Genomic DNA, 23,125 nt, shown 5'->3' with positions numbered 1-23,125 from the left:
CAGGACTGGCATTATAAAACCATAGAGCCGTCTCCATAATGAGCACACAGTTTAAAGAAGTTATGTGAGAGGTGATGCAGTGTGGAAAAGAAAATTATTATTTAACAATGCTGAGACATATTTTATTAAAGGTGAATTTAAATGCAGTTTGCTGTATGTGTAAAGCTGTTACCTTGGGAGACTTGTCAAAGGCTGTTAACTGGTATTCATTTTGAAAAGAATTTGAGTCAAGAAAGATAACTTATGCTCTCATTTTCTCTGTTATTAGAGGAACAAGGTCACAGAACCAGCGATTCCTAATTTTTCAAGCAACTTCCTCAATTCAGAGCCTCTGGCAAATCTTGTAACATGAATTCCAATCCAAAATTCTCTCTTTGTTCTCCACTTGTGATCTGCATAAAACACTTAAAAGGAATGTGCAAAACCAATAGCACCAAAAAAAATGCATTTCATCTTAATAGGTAAACATCACGTGTCTTTCAAATTGGTGTAGCTGCTATGGATAGACTGGTGCAACAGACAAGGAAACTAAAACTTCCCAAATACAGGATGAATAAAGTTATCCATAATCCATAATCTAGAAAACAAAACTCTACTTCAGCAAAGAGTCCAACTCAGCTACACCTCTACTAATTTCAAATGGAAATTTAAGAGCAGTCAGAAGAAAATACAAGCAACAGAGATTTTATAGAAGGCAAGTGGGAGAGACAGAAAGAAAAAGCAGAGAGGAACAATAGTTGAGTAAACAGATTCTGTACACACAGCGAAAGGGACGCCAACCAAGACCGACTTGAATTTAAGATGAATGTACATATAAACAAACAAACCCCCAAAAAACATTCTGATCGATTGACAGGATGTTGGGACCCATAAAAGCTGATATGCAGATGTAAATGCATATGTAGATCAAGCTGAAAGAACCTGACAACTTCTGAGTTAGTAGAAGGAGAGCAATACAACTTCTTGTCTGAACCTTGTGACACCTTGTGGATGTATGCTCTCAGAAGAGCGCAATCCTTTTCTGACTGTCCCACCCAATGAGAAAATCATATCTGTCCTGTTCCGTTATCATCCCATAAAACTGACAGTAACCAACATTACTAAGTACAAGAATATATTTACACTAAAATTGCAATATATAACATTATTTTAACATACCAAATGTTCCAATAATGTTTGGGAAACAGAATTCCCAGCCGACATTCTCCATAAAAACATTTTTTTAACTCACTGATTGACGGTGTTACGTTGGCCTAAATAAAAAAAATAGACATGTTTACATTTATCACACACTCTCAATAGATATTTTACCACTTACAACACTCAAGCTGTGGAAACACAACAAAGATTGATTGGGCATCTATCATCACCAATGGCCCTGAATGGTGATGAGTCAATACAAGCCATTCCGGTAAAAATAATATAATATCAATGCCGGTGACTCAGTTAATGATATACGGTTGTCTTAATATGAAGTACTGAGAGTACATACAAGTGAGATGGAAAGTTACAAAGTGGACTTCTATGGCTTTTTATCAAACAACCTTGACTGTATCTGAATGATTCTTTTGCCACCCCTTAGTTTCCAGCAATAGAAGCATGCGAATAGGCCTGCAGTATTCCTCCAGATAGAATAGAAATTGGTGAAGGTAATGCCAATTAAGAGGGGGTATGGGCACAAAGTCACATGAGTAAGACTGAATGAAAGACTCCAAGAGGCTGTAATTGCACTTCATTGTAGGTCCACATGTGTGTGTGTGTGTGTGTGTGTGTGTGTGTGTGTGTGTGTGTGAGTGTGTGTGAAGCCACAGGCAGACCAACTTAATTTAGCAGGCCATGGTTTTTAACACAGGCCTGAAGCCACTCAGTGAGTTAGAACTGGACCAAAGGGATAGAAATTTACAGGCTCATTGGCCTTCCAATCCCCCTGAGATCTTCTTCCCAAACCTGAAGGGCACAATAACTCATTTAGTCATTGATGACCAGCGCTGATCACATCCGTGTGGTCATATCATTCCTTTAGGCACTTCATTACAGACAAGCTTTATGGAGCCCAAACTTTTTGTACTGAACTTTCAAGACCTTGACAGATGACAACCTTACAACACATGTATGGGGAACTATTCAGCTGTCATTGACTAAACTTCTGACATGGTCTGCGGTAGTGACTGCCAATGTGTCAGACTTGTCTGATGATGTTCCTTTTGAGCGTACACAACTGATCCCACGTGGTGAAATCATAGTTGCTGCACTCACAATTTTTTCTCTCCAATAGAATCTCTGAACGAGAAGAGCCTTGATCACCCCTGTATTTGGGAATACATACCCCTAGATCCATAACAACAAGAACTCTGCTGGTTTACAAGCACCAAGCAAACAAAGCGAGCCACCAAATTTCCGCTAGTCTGCTAACAATCTGTTTGGCTATGTACTTAATAAATGTTGCATCAATGACAAGAGGATCAATTATGAATGATGGGTGGTGTAAGTAGCCTGAAGCTTAAGATTGCACATGTGACAATCAAAGTTAACAGAATGAAACGTGTGCGTTTGCACGAGGGAGCCAGAGGCAGTGTGCACGCACACGTCCCACTGTCACAATGTGTATCTGTGTGTGTGCCATCTTATTCTGTGAGGTAATAGGCAGTCAGCTTCGCAGCCAGAGCATGACCTAGAAAGTGAAACCACACGTCGAGGGACAAAATGCGTCACATGGGCTCAATCATTTCCTCACTCTCGGCAAAGAAAGAGAAGAGGAGACAAGCAGAGGCAGGAGAGAATAAAAGTGTGAGGGTGGAGGGAAGGGGTGTCGTCAGAAGCTAATTAAGTCATTTGAAATAGCCATAGAGGGTACCTGTATGCAATCTAGCCAAGGCAAAAGGTTGATGAGGCTCTACGAGGCCCCGGGCTGACTTCAAAGAGAAGGAAAAAGAAGCAAATGAAAACAGACACAGAAGTGAAGGCAAGAAGAAAATAGTGAAGCAGATTTGTTTTGTTTGTTTTATTTTTTTCATTGAAACCGAACTTGGAGAGAAGTGTGTTTCTGCACGAGCTAGGCACAGTGAGAGAAAGGTCAAACATGCCCCCAGCAGAGTATGTCTGCACACAAAGGCTGTCAATAGGAAGCAGGTGGCAAGATCCTCATCTTGAGGGATGGCTGCATACAGGACAACAGCAGTGGATAATTGAGCAAGTTCACTCAGCGGCTATGTCATATTCTGACCCATTGTGAGCACATGTTATGCAGCATCATTTTTAAATGCAGGAAATGCACTGCATACCAATATTTATTGGGGCATTGCTACTATTTAATATGTACGGAAAAAGTTAAGGAATACCTGTAGTAGATCATTTAAACAAACAACATTTTAACTAAGCAGATGATTGCTTATAATATGATATTCCAAACTGGGTGTATGCAGGTTCTCTGTTAATGCATTTTTTTTATAGGCAAAGACATCGGTTGCAGCCAAATGTTTAAGCTCATTTCGGACATAGCAATGTTACATTGGAAGGTATTCTGAATAGTAATTACCACCAACCATAGACCTTATGAGAGGTAATTAAGCAGACTGGTCCACCAAAACTTGAAAGCAGTAAAATATGCAATAACAGTGCTGTAATTCTTTCTTGTTCTGCCTGTAATAAGCCACTATACAAAAATTATGATAACTGAGAAGCTGTATTTTTTTTATCTACCTAATATGACCCTCTCTTTATTTGTTTATGTTTATACTATGCATTCCATTAATCCCTGTGTGCAACAGATAACAAATCATGCAAACATGAATTCAGACAAGTAGAAAACAGTGATCTTTAGTTTTGTCTTTACTTCCAACTTTTGATACCAAACAAAGAACACATGAAGGTTTGTGCCATAACGTGTGGTATGCCCTCTCCAGGGGCATGCTGGCGACACCAGTGACTGAAATGGGTCAAGCACATGTGCATAGGCAGTCAAAATTGTGCATTGGCAGCATGGTGAGGGCAAATGGGTGGAGGGGTGGATATTGAGCGATCAGGCTTTTCTAGGCCAGGTCTCCTGACAATGCACCACTGTCTCGTGTGGTGGGGTAAAGGATAAAGGCTGTGTTTTGGCTTGACATTATGGCTCTGTGTTCCAGATGAACACACTCACACACACGTTGCCGCTAAACGCATACAATATTTTAAATCTCACCATAATGCTTGGCATTGTGAGAACACTGGCACAAAACTGACAAATGTGAGGGTGGCCAAGAAGGCTTAGGGCACCTACAAGACCTCAGAATTTGATTCATCTCTTCGTTTTCCATTGGTGCTATAATAAAGCTGTATGCAGCAGATCACTGCAGCCTATAGAGGGGGAGAGATCAGCTTGTGGACTTCAAAGAGGTTGCATCTAGGTCACCACAAGCCATTGCAGTCAACCAAAGCACAGCACTGGGTCTGTGGCATTGCTCTTCACTCTTTCACGTCCCCCTACTCTTCCCACTTGAACCATTTCTCGTATCAGTAAATGTTGACTAAAACTCCCCCCAAAAAAGCAACATTAAAGAATCAGTAGCGTCCAAAAATCACATATATGGTCATTAAATATCAGACTACATATGTTAATAAAATGGAAAAGATGTAAAGAGCCTTAACTCATGAGCTGCCATTTTTGGGATATATTTCTGGCAGACCTCCCAGGCAAAATGAATTGGACATCTATTGGCCGAAATAGTAGACAATGTTAAGATACTTATAAGCTGGTATAGTGCATTTTCATACTTCCATATAAGTATGACATACGCATGTAAAGAGGGCACATGTGATCATTAAATGCTTACTTATGCGCGAAAGAATGATCCCTTGATTCTTTTATTTCGAATAGACCATGCCCTTTGGGTGAATAGCTATTGAAGCAGTGCATAAGACGAACTACAAACCGGAACGTTTGAAACTGAGAAGAAAAAAAATGAAAGATGAGAAAAAACTCGGAAAGGAGTGCGAGCGAAAGAGAAGAGCAATGTTGAGCAAGGTCAAAATGAACAGCTGCAGGGCCACTTTCCCTTTGAGAATACAAAGCAAAAACTCAGCTAATAAGAGAATGTTACATTACTCTTAACCAAATGTTGAAAAGGGGATTTAAAAATGAAGGGTTCAGGAAGGTGATCGCAAGTTTGTTACTGCAAAAGAGTACTTTTTATAGTAGCTCAGCATCATGACCGTTTCACATTTTTGGAAATTAATTGCAGTATTAATGAGTAAATATGTTTGATCTGAGATTTCACATAAAATGCTGCATCTGCAAACTGTTTTAAATGATCAGTGATGTTAAATCAGCCATATGCAGACCCAAATTGACGGGCTTTGCTGATTTCAAATAATCCTTCAAGAAGTGTCATATGTTGAAGGTTTTCAGGTGGCTTACTATACAATCCAGGCCAAGTCAACTTTAAAGCTAAACACAAATATCAAAAGGCATTACACAATGTTCACAAAATACAACATATAATTCAGTTCTCTAATGCACACTAGCTTAATTCTAAAATTCATAAGAAAAACACCCTTGTATGAGAACTTCAACAACATAAAAATATATATGAATATGAAATTTAAAATCAAACAATTTATTGCCACAACATGGAAAAATAAAACATTTGAATGCCACTGCATGGAATCATTTGGTTAGCCTTGATAAGTGATCAACCATCAAACAGTTATAAACAAATTAGTCAAAATAATATTGCTGGACTGCAACAAATTATTATTCACACTGAGTGTTAGAAACCACTTGTTGTTATCTGGGATAACAACAATTCTATGTTTTTATTCTGGTTTCTATTTTATATGATCTTTTGGAGTTTTGCATGTTTTTGCAGAAAAGTGTGAGTGCCTGTGTGTGATTTGTCACCGTACTTGTTTCTGCATCTTGTGTGTTTTCAGTGCTACGGATGTCATTTGTCTGACTGACATCAGGGGCTACAGCAGCACAGTGGCATATGGTAACTGCCTGCTAACTGCTAAAACTTGACATCAGCGCAAACAAGTCAGCCAAGCATGGCATAGTGTGCTCCTGAGAGGGTTAAGGCATAGGCTGTCAGGATTCGGCAGGAAAATAACACCTATCACCGCCATCATGTCTGATAAAAGAGGGAAGGAGCCAGACCGGATGCATCAGTTGGGGCTGAATCAGGTAATGATGAGATGAATAGTTAATAAATACATAAATAAAATAAAATGAAAATATTTTTCCAATGAAGGTCGGGTTTAACACTCATAACTCAATACTGCTGCCTTAAAATATGAGGGATCTAATTTAACAGTTTACTAAGACGCAAGCCATCATTTTGCTATTTTTTTTGGGGGGTGGCTTTCGCCTTGCAAGCAGAAAAATACGGATATGGGCCCTGAAGGGTAACAAATGCAACTCTCAAGAGGCATCAGGTCTTTATTGCGATTCCAAGTTGAATTTTACTACCAAAAATACATTAAATTAAGAACATTGACCACAAACAAACAATAACCTGTGTCTATCGATGAACCACAAATCAAATGTAGATTCACACCATTTCTTATATGATATCATCAGCTATTGATACAGTTTTTTTCAATAGGCATCAATTCCTAATAGGAGCCATACATGTTGGGTACATGCTAATGACTAAATTTGTGCAGTACTGATACCAATGATTTGAGTTACTAATTTATAATGCTACCACTATATATGGCCTCTCATTAAAATGTTATTTTCCTGAAAAAAATATTGTGTTGTAATGCTTAGTTTTATTTCTGCAAATTACAAGATTACACAATATGTTTGTAACACTTGGATTGTGTATGGATATGGATGTAGAACAGAGGATATCAATCAACTCATGAATTTGTTGTATTAAGATATATTTATGCTATGTGTGAAAAATTATCCATAGTGCAAAAAGACTGAAAAATGCTTTGAGCATTGAAAAAGGCTCTAATTCTGCACCTCTGATTTCCTGGGAAACTCAAAGCCTGCTTAAAGCATTCGTTTTCATTGCTAACCAAAGAGCTGACACTAAAACTATTAACGGAAAGATTTGTTGTGTTGTTTGCCTCTAAACCCCGTGTGCCCCTCTAGGACCTCAGTAACCCCTATTTAAGTACTGAGTTTCCGCTCATCGATCAAAGTGTGCCACACACAGTCCAAGTGTGCGAGTGTACAGCAGGACTCAACTTTGACCCGTGAGATGCTCAGTGGCTGATTGTGTAAGAACGTGTATGTGTGTAGATCCACAAGGGGGGTAACCTATCTGCTCAACACTAGGTCCTCACAAAACTCAATTTCCACCCGGAACATCCACAGCTAAGCACTTTTAACCTCCACAAACCCGCAGTGATGGAAGGTACGTGTCAACTTTACAAGGAAACGAAGCCTAAGAACGCTTAGCCCAAAGTGCACACATGCCTCAGCACAGGTTGACAAATTGTGGAAAAGATTGTGCTCGATTTTTAATGTGCGAGTACTTGTCTTTTTCCCCCCTTCTTTTTCGTGTGTTGGTCATACTAGACAAGCATTCCCAAGGAGAGAGTGAAGAGGCATCCAGCATACACAGCCTGGGGCCCTCTGGAGGAAAGACTAAACAAGACCATCCCATTGGGACACACATACGCTGCCTGCAGCTTCAAATGACCTACTACCCACCTTATATAGTGTACACACACATGCACACACACACGTGCAAACACACAATGATGTATTTTATTTCAATTTCAAAAGAGAAAATCTTCACAGGTTAATATACATGAACTCCCTTATTATTGCCGATGATTAGATCAGATCATTTTTTCCCCAAGAAATTCTGGTTAATAGGATACCTCTCAGAGGGCGACATTACATTACGCCACAAACTTTTTCCACATTTTTTTCGATATTTCACATTTGGAGTAATTAGCGCATTGGCCTCACAGTTCTAGGATCGAGGGTTCGATCCCAGGTGGCTGGCCTTACTTGGATGTGATAGGCTCCAGCACCCCTAGTGAGGATAATATGATCAGACTGAATACATGATCACGTGTAGGTCAAGTGGATATAATTCATTGAAGTTTGATCTGGAAACTTCCGGAACTTCCGGACTTCATAAGATATTTATAAACTAGCTATCAAAAAGAAAGAAAAAAAAGAAAAAGTGTCATCTATGGGGTTGAGTTGCTCATTAACATCTTGTCAAATACTAACAAAAATGTGACACAATTCCTTCATGCATTTTGCAATTATGCTGCATACAAAGTGTATGCTGGGTGATATATGTGTCAACTAGGGACGCCCACAAATTGTAACATGTTGCTGCTTAACAGGTTTCCCTGTCATATTTGGCACCACAATACAAAATCAAGTTTTCAATGTGGGAAAAATTCAAGTAAAGATAAATATCCCACCAAGAAATATTATCAACACCAGTGATAATTATATAGTATACTCACAAGGGTCACGGTGGTTGTTGGAGCCTATCCCAACCAACAAAAGGAACCAGGCAGGGGAGTACCCTAAACTGGTGACCAGCCAATCGCAGGGCACAAGCAGACGGACAACTATTCATGCCCACACTCACACCTGGAGGCAATTTGTTCAATTAGCTTACCCAGCTTGTTTTGGGGATCTGGGAGAAAACCGGACTCCTCGGAGGAAACCCACGCAAGCCTCGGGAGAACGTGCAAACTCCACTTAGTGAGAACCCACCTGGGATTGAGCCCTAGACCCAAGACCTATGAGGCCAACATGCTAACCACTCTACCAATTGGCCGGCCATATTATGAATATCAAACAAAACAAAAATCACTATTGTAAATATTGTCATGCTAACATTTATCCATCACATCTGAAACATTTGTGGTTTAGAGGAAGCCTAAATATGCACATATTTTTCTTATCACCACCAACATACTCTCTATTAAGAAAAACGCACACAATCAATATGCCGCTACAAATTGTACATGAACAACACAAAAAAATAGGCATGATGTACACAAACCTAAAGTGCATTATTAGCTGCATGTTCTTGCTGTCTTGCATTGCAAGAGAGAAAAACACTGTCACACATGCTAAAAAAAAACACTCAATATGCAAATAGTTTTTACAACAGGAGAGCAATGCATTCTATTCATTTGGACATGAGAATGAGGATGAAGATAGATAAATAGGTCTCAAGATCAACAGCCGGGTTGATGAGATTTCACATACGCAGAAGCAATGCTGTTAAAATAGGGAATACCAGAACAAAATAATGTTTTCTCTCTCAGTGATCAATTTTTAATTTGGCCCGTGCAGCCGAGCCCTTGGCGAGCCTTGTCCCGGTAATTATGGTGGGTTATTGACAGCTGCCTTCCCGCGGGAGGCTATTTAAAAGAGGTTTTAACCCCAGAGCAAGTCCAGGCCCCACACCCGCCTTTGAAGGTGTCAAGTGCATTGATCTAAGCTGCGGGTTGTGCTGGGACCTCTCCACCTGCAGGTGCACGTATGTGTCTCTACGTAAATGTGTGTTGCTTGTGCGGTTGCTTACAAGGCCATTGTGAGTCAGATTTTTTTTTTGACCCCCACACGCACTACACAGGGAAACTGTCCTCTGGCTAAATCTGGCTGGTTGGATAGAATGATACCTGCTGGCCTCTGTAGCCACCTGATGCCCCGAGATAGGCTGTATACACACTGTACAGTCAATGTTATCGCATTGCCCCCCACACACATACAAGACTACAGCTTGGGGGGAAATAGAGCAACTAATGAGAATTGAGGAGGAGAGAATAGTGATTGGAGAGATGGACACGGGAGTGAGGGATGGGCACAAGGCCGTGATTTTACACAGGGACAAGCTAAAGGTAAGGTATTGAAAAAGACATCATCTTGTTCAAAGGGAAAAAAATGTCAAGGGGGTGGAGCAAGGTCCCATGACAGAACATAAAAAGGGATTTTTTTTGGTGAGTGTTTGAGTTGGTCTGCTTCACTGCCCTCATTCAGCCCTCCCATTGAAAAGCAGCAAATACAAATCCGAACGCCTTTGACACTCTTCTGAAAACAACACACCCCCTCTTACTTTCCAAAGGGGTCTCCAGTGAGAGAAGGAGGGAGTTGAGAAGGTTGCAGACAAGGCTATACCAATGATGTGTGGATCATAGAATTCCCTATATATTCCATAAAGTTTGAATTCACTTCATTCAATGTTTTCACCCTCAACACAAAAGGTGAAAAACTAAACAGCTGTGTTATATAAAAGGGACATTTGCAACAACTTGTTACTGAGACCTCATAAAAGTAGAGGTAGTACAGCACAGTAGTTGTTGGTATAATAATAAAAAATAAAAATGAAAACATTCTTGTTACAGATAAGAGAATTAGGGCAGCTGGGAAGATTAGAAATAAAATACAACTACCAAAGAAAACGTAAGGGCAAATTCAGTACCAAGGTACCTCAAGTTTTAAGGCTTACAGACAGACAGGTAAGCAAATGTGAGTGTATTTAAAAGACTCATTATCTACCATGGACCACAATGTACGTCTAATTCATTTGCAGTGGAAGGCCTGCAAGTGAATGAACTTTCATTTGTTGCCACTTTACTGGTACGAATGGAGTAAATGTCTACTAATAATAAACTAATTCAAATTCACAGCAGAAGGACCATATGGTTGGATCCCTTAGCCGTATTTGCAGCAAGACTAAAACAAAGAGAAAAAAAGTGCACTTATCAACAGAAATCTATTAATAATAGTTGTGGAAATAAAACCTTTTTTCATGAAGTTCAATTTGTTTTTATTGTCAGTTAGGTACTGAGCATCGTGGGCACAAAAAGTCAAGTCATTAAGGAGTATGACCCCACCCCCGAGTACCCTATCCTTAATTATTCTGACTCCCGGCAGCCATAAAAAATAAAATAAAATAAAAAACAATCCACCCCCTCACTCTCTACCAACTCTGTCTCAAGATGCAGAGCAGTGGCAGGGCCAGAAGGTAATGATACAGCTGCCATGGTGCAACAAGCAGACCTGCCGACTGTCAAGAACTGAAATCATGAAGGAATAAGCTGTCATTAAGAGGCCTTCTCCCTGTAGTGGAGCTGTCAGAAGGTTGCACTTGTGCTTACTGGCTCACTCTATATATACAAGCATCTATCCTCTGCCTGTCCCAGGCCATTTGCAGTCGCCTTCCTCTCATTCCACTCTTCATACTTCAATCCTTTCTGTATAGCTCACTTTTTTCCTTCTCCCCTGTCTTCTAGCCAATCATAAAACCTGCATCCTGACCAACTTCCTTTTCCTCATATCTGATTCCGCTCCTCCAGTCCTTTCCCCAACTCAGTGAGGTAAGCTTTGCTTACCTGTCAATTGAAAAGTATGGGGCTAGCAGCACTTATATGTGCCAAAAGGTAGCAATATATGATTTGCTAACACGGCACAAAGACTTCAAATGTCACAAGCACACCACTGTGCTCAACGCTATGCCATTGAATATGCACATTTGTGCGTTTTATTTGCAGACATAAGTTCTTTATTGATTTGTGTCCATTGAAGAATGGATCACGGGATTACTCCATGGTTTGCTTTATTTAAAGTCCACCACTTCAGGGTATACTGTTGTAAAATAAACCAAAACGTGCAAAACACTGTTTTAATCCAGTTAATCTAATTTTACTTCCCTCTCCGACCATTTCAAAGTAGTTGTATTCCAACTTGTCACACGACAATATCATCAAATCTTGACTACTGTTTTCCACTGACTTATACCCTCTTCTGGAATCCTTACTTTTCCGAATGTGATCAGTTTCAAATATGCAGAAGCAAACAGTTACAAAAGTTGGTATTTTAACTAAAAAAAATACTGCATAATTTCAATGGTTTGCATCTGTGTGAGTATTGATAATTTATTTTGGGAAACTCTTTTGACATGATTCTATCATTTAATTAGTGTGTCAAATGTGATAGTGGAACATAAGGCTGCGCACAGGGGTTTCTTTGCCCACAAGTGATATTTCTGATGTTTCCTTGCAGAGCGAAATCTCCAATTCATGTTTTTTTTCAATTCTGATCTGAGCTCATTAATATTCTGACCAAATTTGGATATTTATCAGATGGCTCCACAGTCACCATGGTTTGACAAAACAAACAACAGATGCAAACAAGCAAAGGCAGATGAAAGCAAAGAAGATACCTTAACATTCTTGATGAAGCATATGGGTGGTGGACAGGGTAAAAAAAAAGTTGCTTTTGGTTAAATGAAATCCTCAAAAGTCAGCAAGACGAAATGGCAGAGAACTCTAGGAACCATATTTTCGTCCATAAAATTGTTACAGGGCATATTTACAATGGAAAATAATCTTTAATTTGATGTATATCATTGTAATGTGTTTGAATGTGGTGTTGTGTAAAGGCCTTGCAACCTTTAGCAATCAGTTATATCTCCCAATACATAACGATTGGTAGTCAAGAGTGCATCTAGAGAGAAAAAAGGCTGAGTGGTTGTCTCAAAGAACATGGTAAAGATTTTTTTTTTATAAATTAATCGCAGTCACATACAGAAACAAATCAACTATATGTACACATAAAGCAGAGCTTTTAAGTCAGTGTGTGTGTGTGTGTTGTGTTATCATATGGGTATGTTTCATAAAGCCAAACAGCATTCCCAACGTAACCCCTCTCATTGCACTTAGCTTGACCCTTTGCTGCAGGCTTTGAATTTCCAATCAACTTCCCTAGAGTAACTTCACAAAAGCTCTACTGGAGGCAATACTTTCTGGGTGCTGAACGTTTGTAAAACCAACATAATCTAAATATTAAAAAAAAAAAGTTCTAAAAAATAATTTACAATTGTGATTACATCGGAAATGAACATCCAAAATAGTAAGATGTTCGAATTAATGATTTACCAGAGAGGCCAAACAAAGTACATTTCTTTAGCAGTTCAGTTATTTAATATATCGTTACTGCATTCCGTCATACTGTCTGACGTACCCAAAAATTATTTGCAAGAAGAAAATAAAGTACAATGTGTAAGACATACTAATATTTTAAGGAAGGAAAATCAATGTAATTATATTGCAAAGCAGCTTATTCATGTGATTATAAAGAAAAACAAAACAACACGATCATATCTGTGCTAAACACAAACGAATGACTGAATGGTGAAACCAACTCAACCTGACTCATGATTTTGGGCAAAATACAATACAACACTGCATTTTAGATAGATAATTGCCATAATCACAGAAACCATAAAGCATATTATTAAAGTCTGACCATGGAAGAGGAGGACAAAACACACGGCTCAGGCCAACAGGCGACCCAAAATTGGTCTTTAGTGTGATTGACTATCAAACTGTATCAGACCACGACAGATTGGATATTGGTATATTTATATCTGCCAATGTTTCTTGCCTAATGTCAACAGCCATCATTCTCAACTGATTTTTATGCCATAAAATAAAGAGATGAAAAGGACAAACTCACTGTGGGTTGCACACTACACACCTGTGATTTTAGGAGACATTATGCTCTCCATGTTTTCAAATCGTAGAGAATAGTGTTACCAGTTCTTGTACACTTACCTCAGAAGGCACACACAATTTTCATGCCATGATATACTGAGCCACAAATATGCCCCTAATAGATCCAGACAGCATGAATTGACTACAAATATTTGTGACTGTCTATCCAGTGAATGCCTCAGTACAAGTGTATGTCTGTTGGTAAAACGCCTAGGTGATGATTTGTCAGTGTAGGAACACAATGCCTTGTTTACTATGATGAACGAGCAAGACGCGCTCTACCAAGGTCTCTATATCTAGCCTGTCACTTTGGCTCTCTGCAGCACGGTGTTGCCTTTCACTGCAATACTAGCCTGCGTAAACACAATTCAAAGACAGTCTCCGGGTCGCTGAATCATCCCGTGCAGACATACAGCCATGTGGCACAAACATCTCCAGAAGTTGTACACAGCAGGAAATGGTCTTTACACGGTAGTGAAATTCTTGGAGGGACATATGAGAAGTGAGAGAACAAGATCCCTCATTTTCCCCTAAGTCAATTTGAACAGCAGGCTGATGAAATTACACAGGTAGAGGTGGCCAGGTTTGACAAATGAGCACAGAGGTGAGAAGGAAAATAATGGCAGACAATCCTTTTACTGGCTTTTACATGTGCACACAAACATGTGAAGAGATTTGGGAGGAGAAAACAAAGAATCTGTTATTCCCTCCCCTTATAGATTTTAACACAATAATTAATTGATTCTTTCTCTAGAACAGGAGTGGCCAACTCCGGTCCTCGAGGGCACCAATACAGTCTGTTGTCCATATCTTCCTTTTCCGTGCCACCTGAATCAAATAATCAGGATCGTATCAGGCTTCTGAACAAATTGATCATTTCATTCAGGTGAGTTTGAGGAGATAGACATGTAAAACAGACTGGATAGGTATCCTCAAAGAGCAGAGTTGGTGAATCCTACTCTAGATCATGACATCTGAATAGCATCAAGACTGAAAATGAGCAACAATTTGCAATTTTTGTACGATTGTGCTAACATCATAATGTCATTATACAAATTGAAGAATTGGGACGCCCAGACATTTAAAGGTTTCCTTCACAGGGGTCATTATGTATGCCAACTAGATTGCAATGATTAATCAACTACTCAAGAACCAATCGATTATCAATAAATTGACCAATGTTTTTATCGTTGACGAAACTATAGAAATATTTATGTCCTATAATTTCCTCAAATATTTGTTCATAGTCTCTCAATAACAACAAAAAAAAATCATGTATTTATGTTTTCAAAACATTCTATAAATATTTAATTTTTTAATTGTATTTCATTCATAAAAATAAAAAAACATAATTTTAAATTTTTGTTTGGTAGAGTTGACAGAAATTGAATTATGAAACATAATTATTCATTGCTCTCTCCCAGTTCAAATAGATGGGATGTTAGTCACAACATTTTTAAAATGGCCTACCTCCATGGCTCTGGTGATGAAGGGAACCTGAGTTCCAGAGTCCAGGTCCTGATTGATGATGAGTCTGCGGGCCCACTGACCAGCTCGCACAACACCACTTCCCTGGATCAGCACCAGTAGTTTGGATGGGTTGGACAAGGCATCAGGGCTTAGGTAGATAAAACTCGAAGGTTCATCCGCAGTGGCGTCAACCTGATGTAAACCCATCATGAATAACATTGCCATTTGAAAGCACCCAAAAAAGCTCTCATGTCAGGACATTTTTCAACTTTATCATCAAAATTACCTGTTCTACTTTTATGATCTCTACAAGTGTTTCATATATCCTCACACTTCCTAAAATTAAGATAGTCAATCTGGGATTAGACATTCAAACCTCCTGAAAGACTTGATTGGGAAAAGTATCATTTAATGCATTAGTGTAAAAAACAACAGCGTTCACCTCCATAAATTTTATGCATTAGAAAGATAACATGTGTCATTCTGTTAATCATGACAAGTAAACAGCCTCTGAGTGATTAAATCGGAGACAGAAAGTGATACAGACAGAAAGAGGGGATAAGTGACTGTGTGCACGCACTCCCTAGGAGACAAGGAGACAAACACTATCCATAAAAGCCATGGGTGGCAGCTGCAAGAACTTAATCCAAGCAGACAAAGAGAAGTGAGTGGGGGAGAAAATTTTGCCCTTTTATTCTCGGGTGCTCCCTCATTCCCTCTCACTCTACTTGGCTGCAGTTAATCTTCTTAAAATCTGTGGTCACAAGTTCAATGCTACGCAGGTGGACAGACCCACTAGGCACATACAAATGCATATGCCGTATACACACAGGCGGGTGGACCACAGAAAAGCAGAACAGAGCCATTTTGCGGGGGAATAATGATGTAAATAGTCGAGGCAGATAAACCAGTAAATGTGTATGGGGGGGCTAATGAAAGGCATTGAACCCCTAGCTAGAAGTTGATTTATGGACCCTGTTAGGGCCGCTGCTAACTCCGCTAGGGCTAACAATCCTATAAAGGCCGCCTGAAAAATGATCGCAACTTTTACACATAGAAAAAAAGAAATACCAAGATAGGGCAGTACTAAATAGAGAGAGTAAAAAAGAGACAAACATACTTTTAACAACCAATAAAAGGAATCAAGTGAGTGCACTGAGCCTGGATGATATGGTCAAAGAATATCACCACCATGTACGAGTAGAGACTCAGCCATTTGACCATAGGAATGCAGTTACACTATCGATTGAAATGATGTATCATGCAACAGTTAAATTGATGATCTAGACATGTTTACATGTATAACCCGTTCACTGCCATTGGCTGTGATAGACAATATGGGTTTTGACTGGAAGAGGCTGGCAATGATCTCCAAGTCAAAATGGATTATAGATCTATCACCATCAATGGCAGCCAATGAGGTAGTCCTTTTACTTTGGAAAGACACAATAAAACTTAGACCACTTACTGGTATGATTGCTCGTGTCATGTTGCACTTCTTTTCCAGTAGCTCGTAAACATACTGAGTGACGATCTACAGAGAAGAACAAAAGAATAAGACAGCATTAACACATTGGGTGGTGTCGTTGCAGTGACAAATACTCATGCTGTGGATAAAATAAAAGTTTGTAGACAAGTATCCCAGGTATTTCCAAACAACAGAGTAAATTATATATATAAAAATAATTGCTTCATCAATGTCAAAGAGCAAAGAGTGTTAAGAATTTAAGTACCAAGAAAGGAAATCTCCAGTAAGGGAGAAAGGCTAATGTAAGTTATGTTTATCCCTGCAGCCAGAGCACTAAAAACCTTGTACTATATGAGTCATTCCACCCCCAGGATAAGGCTTTCAAGCTGCAGTGACGTTAACAACTTTCAATTCAATTGCTCTTGTTTTTTTTTTTTTTTTTTTTTTTTTCATAACCTGTTAGTTTTGCTCATCTGGATTTGCGGTATCACCCTGACGAGGAAAGGAGGGCCAGAGATGGTCCCATACCTAAAAAGTGTGTTCTCTTCTGGTTGTTGGTGACTAGTAACTGAGGTCAAGCATAAACAAATGTGAAAAATTCACACAGCCTAGTGCAATTTGTGATTTTTGATATGTTTAAGGCGTACAGTTATGGTGATTTTTTTCTGTATTCTATGGCCAGCACACGTGCGTGCATATTTTGCAGAAAAAAATCAGTTGAATTAAACAAAAAAAACTGTACATTAATTGGTGAAGCAATGATCTAAACACCCCACTGAAAAAGAAACATCAACATTATTCAATGTAAAGTATATTATCGATACAAGTGTGTTGCAAACACAATTTAGGGATGTCCATGTGTGGATTTACAACCAAGGATGCACTTTGATGATCATTGGTGAAATTGTGCAGCAAACCTGGAACAATTTTTCTGAGCCTGGACTGTGTGTGACCCGGGTGTTATCTGACATGTCATATAACACAGAATTACCAATACGAGTCCTTCAAAATCCCTTAGGATCCTATCACAAAGTCTAGACATGAATCAGGATTCTGTAATGGGTTTGTTGCTTTCTTAACTTTCAATGTTGAATAGGTTTGACTCTAGGATTGGGGGCAGGTATGGTATCCCCATTCAAATAAAAATGGTGCTCCATCCACTGCAAAGTTGCCAAGAAAAAAAGACATTGGAGGCTGTTCCGACAATCTGTTCTCCTGACAAAGTATGTTTTTCTCCTTCACTGAATATTGCAGAATTTTCTCATAAGAAACCCACCCCTAACTCACCTATCTTGGGAAAATATGATTGAATGTCAGATATCTTGAATTTTGCTTGAATATTAATAGTTTTTGGGACAAGCTAATCAATTTTAAAGATGTCTAGTACATCACCTGCGACTGACTTATGTTTGGACATAAAAATTGAATTTCCTCTTTAAATTGGAGGCAAGCAATAATAACTAATAATTATACGTAAACAACTAATACTGTTCATGTGATAAACAAGCTCAATGTTAACTTGATTTACTGTTTATGAAGGGCACGACAGACATGCATTAGGCTTATAATAGCCAATCAAAGGCTACCCGTTGGTTCAAATGAGACAATCGATCCACTATTTGACCCGATGGTGAAATACAGCGAGCGGAGCCAAAATCCCTGCTGCAACACACCCAGCTAATTCACTAAAATGTCAGATGGACTGATGAAGATTTAAATGATTTTGGGATTTGGTATGCTACTTTATAATAACATCAATAGGTCTCGCAGGAAATTTCATTTGCACTATACATTTCATTATTTGTTCAGGGCCTCAGGTGGCTGAGCACCCTCTAATCAAGGATACAAAAATGGCTTCAGAAGGTGATAAAAAACAATTAATGTAGCCACAATTTAACAGTACTCTCTAGACAGAGGACAAAGCAAATCAAAAGTCTAGATATTGAATTCTAAATGTAATACACATGTTTAGTTGGCGTGTTTGTTAAAGTAAAAAAATATGTACATGTTACAGCGTCTGTATTGGGTAAACATTTTGCACATATTATTCTCCCTGGCAAGTCCATTTGGCACCAAACATAAGACAAGATTGACTTCTCTCTATGATTGGACAGACTTCCGTGTTTTAAGGGCAGACATACAGAGACGTTGACACTATGAAACTTGCGTGAAAGATCGATAAGAGGTCACTGAATGACCGTGAAAGCAACTCTGTTACCCTAACCCCTAATCTGAGCTTTGTCCACTGTGAATAAGGTCATCTCCATGTCTGAGGTTTATTTGTGCAGGCGAGGCAATGAGCCAATGAAAGCAAGAACTCAGGGATCAAGAAGGAAGGAACTCAGTGAGAGGAATAAGAAAAGACAAAAGAGGAGCAATGTGGCGGGAATCCCCAGAAGGAGGAAACTGGTGCCAGCTCGCACTTTGGTGAACAGCTGACAGGAGGAGCAATGGAAGGCTGCACAGATGAAGGGGAGGGAAGTGGCTATTGTACAGTTCAAGGCCCTGATAAGAGTCCTTGAAGGGGCTGGGCAGTGATATAAACTCTTCATCCACGTAACATCTCTCCATAAAACAGCAGCCTGAAGGATTAATGAGGATTGGAAGTGGTTCCATTGTGAAATTTAGACAGACCTCCTAGGTTCAGATTGCACATGTGCCTCATTTTGTTTTCAATAACGGGTCTTCCCAGGGATTACCATAGTCACGGTTGGCTTGTCTGGCCGCACCTGGGATGAAAATGAGGTGATCCAATGAGGAGCTGTCATAAAAATACTGTAATTTAGGATGAACTCTTACACACAGTGGTGAAATATTTTTGTGGGCAGTTCAGCTTTACTAAATAGTTTTTAGTTGATGAGCGCATTTTCGTGAGCATTTTGGTTTGTATTTGTATTTTGTAGTAAGTGTAAATCTTGTGAAAATACATTTTGGCCCACAATCCTGTTACAGTCCTCACTGTGTGGAGTTTGTATCGTCTCTCCGGGTACTGCGGTTTCCTCCCACGTCCCAAGAAACATGATGGCTAGGCTGGTTGAGTACTCTGAATCGCCCCTAGGTATGAGTGTGAGCATAAATGGATGTCCATCTCCTTGTGCTTTGTGATTGGCTGGCCACCAATTCAGGCTGTCAGCCACCTGATACCCGTAGTTGGCTAGGATAGGGTCCATCAAACCATCCCTCCTTTTTGAGGATAAGCAATTTGTAAAATTAAAGAGTGAATGAATATCCCAAGAAACAATGGCAAACATTAAAATTTTGTTGTAATGATACATTCATTCCACAAGCATTTTCACAATATATAGGTATCAAGCACACATTACTTGTCTTCGTTGTCCAGTGGTGGAAAATAACACTTAGCCAAACAAACTGTATGAAAGAAAAGGAAAAAAAAGCTACTTGTATAATGACATCTGAAGAGGTGCTTTGTACTGCATCACTGTCTACACTCAGGAAATAATTTGCACTTGACAATAAGGATGAGGAAAGGCTAGGATGAAGAAAAGATAAATCCCCCCCAAACAATGCACACAACACAGCAGTCAGAACAACAACAAAACATACTCAGGGTAAGAGACTGCAAAAAGATCGAGTCTTAAAAAAATAGAATAGGGTTATTTATCATAAGTCACTTGCCTTGTGTACAAACATAAAACAGTATTATAATGGGGATCAATGTTGTGAATTAGTGGACTGTCAGGACAAAGCCTGGCATTATTCTCGTAGGGTCAACGGATCTCCAGCGGGAATGAAAGTTCTCAAAATGACAGATTGTTTATACTAGACAGTATAAGGCATTCCTCTATCTCGCTCCCACTCCTCTTGCCTTAATTGCTTCATAATGACCTCCTCAGGTGTTAACTGAGAAGCCAGGAGCTGACTAATTCAAAGTAGCAAATGCCACTGTGGGCGTCAGCGTTTGCGACAGATGCCATCACTGACACATCCCTTTCCTGTGCTTTGTAGGATTCCCGTCTCTTTCACATTTAATTCACCTCACCCTGCCGCCATTTTTGTGTGACGGTGTAGATTTCTTTTTGCCAGTATTTCAAAGTATGGTGTGGAGATGATGATAACGATGATGATGGTAATAGTCTGGAAGAGCAAACATATACTACTCTGTCTTTGTACTTCTGATAATTTAATTAACTTTGCAAGAAAAGGTTTCGTGACTTCTGCTGCAAGACTGAGGTATCCAAACTTTTACATTATTGTAATATTATTTTTAAAAATAAATATGAATCATCTTTCACAGTACTAGATAGTGCGCCTTTTGCAATGTCCCTTTAATACATTTGCTGCCTTTGACGGAACTGGACCTCCAATTCATTTTGCTTGGCAGAAGCTCTGAGTGAAAGATTGCTGCCAGCCCTGAGTCCAAATATATTGGAAGTCTAGTGCCATCAAAGGCACTGAAACATGGAAAGACAGTCCTCCTAGTTTGAATGAAATGGATGTATAATGTTGTCCATAGAAGGCAATGCGTTAACATGGAAGCTATATGGGTCTTAAAAGCTTGTTTAATGACCATGTTGTAACTGTGCTATAACTCTGATTCTTTCTTAAATGTCTCTGACCTGAAACCCATTTTACATTTTTTAAATCTTTTGTCAAGAATTAGATAAGAGACATTGCACACAACAATGACGATGACTGGAAGGAGCAGTCAAAGCACAGCACTCAGTATTCAACAAACATTAATTAAATCAAATGTATCCAGTTCTCCTTTGAAACAGCTTTCAAATTAATAAAAAAATCGAATATTTAATTGTGTTTAAAAAATCACTAAAAAGCAGGGTCAAGTGATCAGCCCTATCACAGCACTTATTATCCAGAGTAAGCAAGATAGGCCACTACGGAAAGAGTGGTGGCATGGTATGGCATAGACAGGCAAAAAGAAAACAAGAGTGAGGAAGAGATAAAGAGAAAACGAGACAGCTTTCTAATTCAGCCATCTGGCTTGCTTTACTTCATTATAATATTTTGGCTCTGTGAGTGCGTGTGTGAGGGTGTGTATGTATGTATGTGTGTATTTGCAAATTTGTAAGTGCCTTCCATGTCACAGATGCCGGTAGAGCAGAGAAGAATCCTCATTTATTAGCAGCTTAATAGAGCTCCATCTGGGCCAGGGACGTATGCTCGTGTTCCATCGAGAGACATTCATCACCAAATTGCAGGAATTAGACTACAACTGACTTCGTCACAGGCAATGGTGACCTCACCGGACCAAGCAACACCAACCGGGAGCACATGAAAGTAGTCAGTGAGTCATTGTAATAATAAAATGCTTTGGTGCCCTCTTCACTAAGGTTAACTAAGACAATCGATATTAAGACCTCTCGAAGATATAAAAACAGTACAAAGGCAGAAGGGATGGTGAAATTCATACCGGTCGGTACCCTTGTCCGTTCCTAGTTCACTCTACATTGTAGTCGATAGAGGGAATTGGGATATTTCAAAGACGTGGCAAACCTTGCATGTCTATTCTGCCCATGTGACATTGGACAAACCATATGTCCCACATTTAAGGCAAAAAAAAAAAAAAAAAAAAACGCCATGGAGAGGGTGTTAAAGGCAGACAGAAAAATCCAATTTGAATCAAATTTGGGAGGCCAGGGCAAGACATTCGGCCATCTTACTGACATGTGCATATGGCATACGTTTATACAATGACAAACTCGCACTACGTTAGTTGAAGTATTTTTATCAGGTTCAATGCAACTGCAGTGAACGTAAAGTTCATATGACCAATATTTAACTCATTGTTGCAATTGAGAGCATAGATCTTCAATACAATAATGAATCAATGTTCTCAGTGAAAATATAACGTTCTTAAGTAGAGCCCTTTTATATGGCTAAAATAGTACTAAACTAATTTGTTTTCCTCACTGTACTATTTGTGCATTATTGAATCATGTGGTTCAATGGGTAGATAATATACACCATAGGTTTTAAATTCAATAGTTTATTTACCGTTCACGGTTTTCCTCACTGCATTGTTTGTGTATTATTGAATCATGTGGTTCAATTGGTTGATGATATCCGCCATAGGTTTTTAACTCAATAGTTTCTTTACCGTTCACCGTTCGTAGAAGTACCATATAATTTATTACCTCTCCTAGAGCTTCATAACGTTTCTGATTCCATCGATGCAGATCCTCTCTAGCATTGAAGATGAAGTGTTCTCCTGTTTTTGTGTGTCGGAGCTGACCGTCTATTGGAGGCAGAGAGAATAAAAATGACTTTAAAAGGATAGAGGGATAATGGATACCTGTAACATTATGCTTCTTACAGTAAATTCCTAAAGTGACACAAATGCTTGAGTCTGGACAGAGCTTGACTAAAACACTTGACATAATACTTCACTGTTATATCAGAATGAAATGCCAATAATACCAATCTTCTTCGTTTAAAAAAAAAAGACTGGACTTCCATTTAAACTTAGTGATGATGAAATTAATCCCTGTTATTTCAAAATTAGTTGTAAAGATAATGTAAACAACTAAATGGTGCGAATAATGATCAGCAGGACTGCAACCAGCTAAAATTAGCAAGGTCAGAAGTATATATTGTGTTCTAATTGCAAAAAGTAATGCATTTATTTTAGAACAGATTCCAAGAAAACAGATACCCTTTACTGGTTACTTAAACGTACACTTGCTAATATTTCAGTCCTGCATTTTCACGAGGAAGACTCCACTTGTAGCATTCTAT

At 39.1% G+C, this 23,125-nt stretch overlaps 1 protein-coding gene across 1 annotated transcript in view; it reads right to left on the bottom strand.

The window, feature by feature from the left end:
• LOC144196090 (cotranscriptional regulator ARB2A homolog) overlaps positions 1-23,125 on the bottom strand; it is a 90,701-nt gene that overhangs the window by 63,406 nt on the left and 4,170 nt on the right. Inside the window, exons 4-6 of the mRNA XM_077716083.1 lie at positions 22,525-22,625; positions 16,412-16,477; positions 14,944-15,135 (exon numbers count right to left, since the gene is read on the bottom strand). Of these exons, the coding sequence (XP_077572209.1) occupies positions 14,944-15,135; positions 16,412-16,477; positions 22,525-22,625 (359 nt within the window). The remainder of the gene's footprint in view (positions 1-14,943; positions 15,136-16,411; positions 16,478-22,524; positions 22,626-23,125) is intronic.

The sequence above is a fragment of the Stigmatopora nigra genome, chromosome 4, assembly GCF_051989575.1.
Source record: "Stigmatopora nigra isolate UIUO_SnigA chromosome 4, RoL_Snig_1.1, whole genome shotgun sequence".
In the NCBI taxonomy this organism is placed as follows: domain Eukaryota; kingdom Metazoa; phylum Chordata; class Actinopteri; order Syngnathiformes; family Syngnathidae; genus Stigmatopora; species Stigmatopora nigra.
Note: the sequence above shows the minus strand (reverse complement) of the source record. Positions and strands in the feature narration are given on the sequence as shown.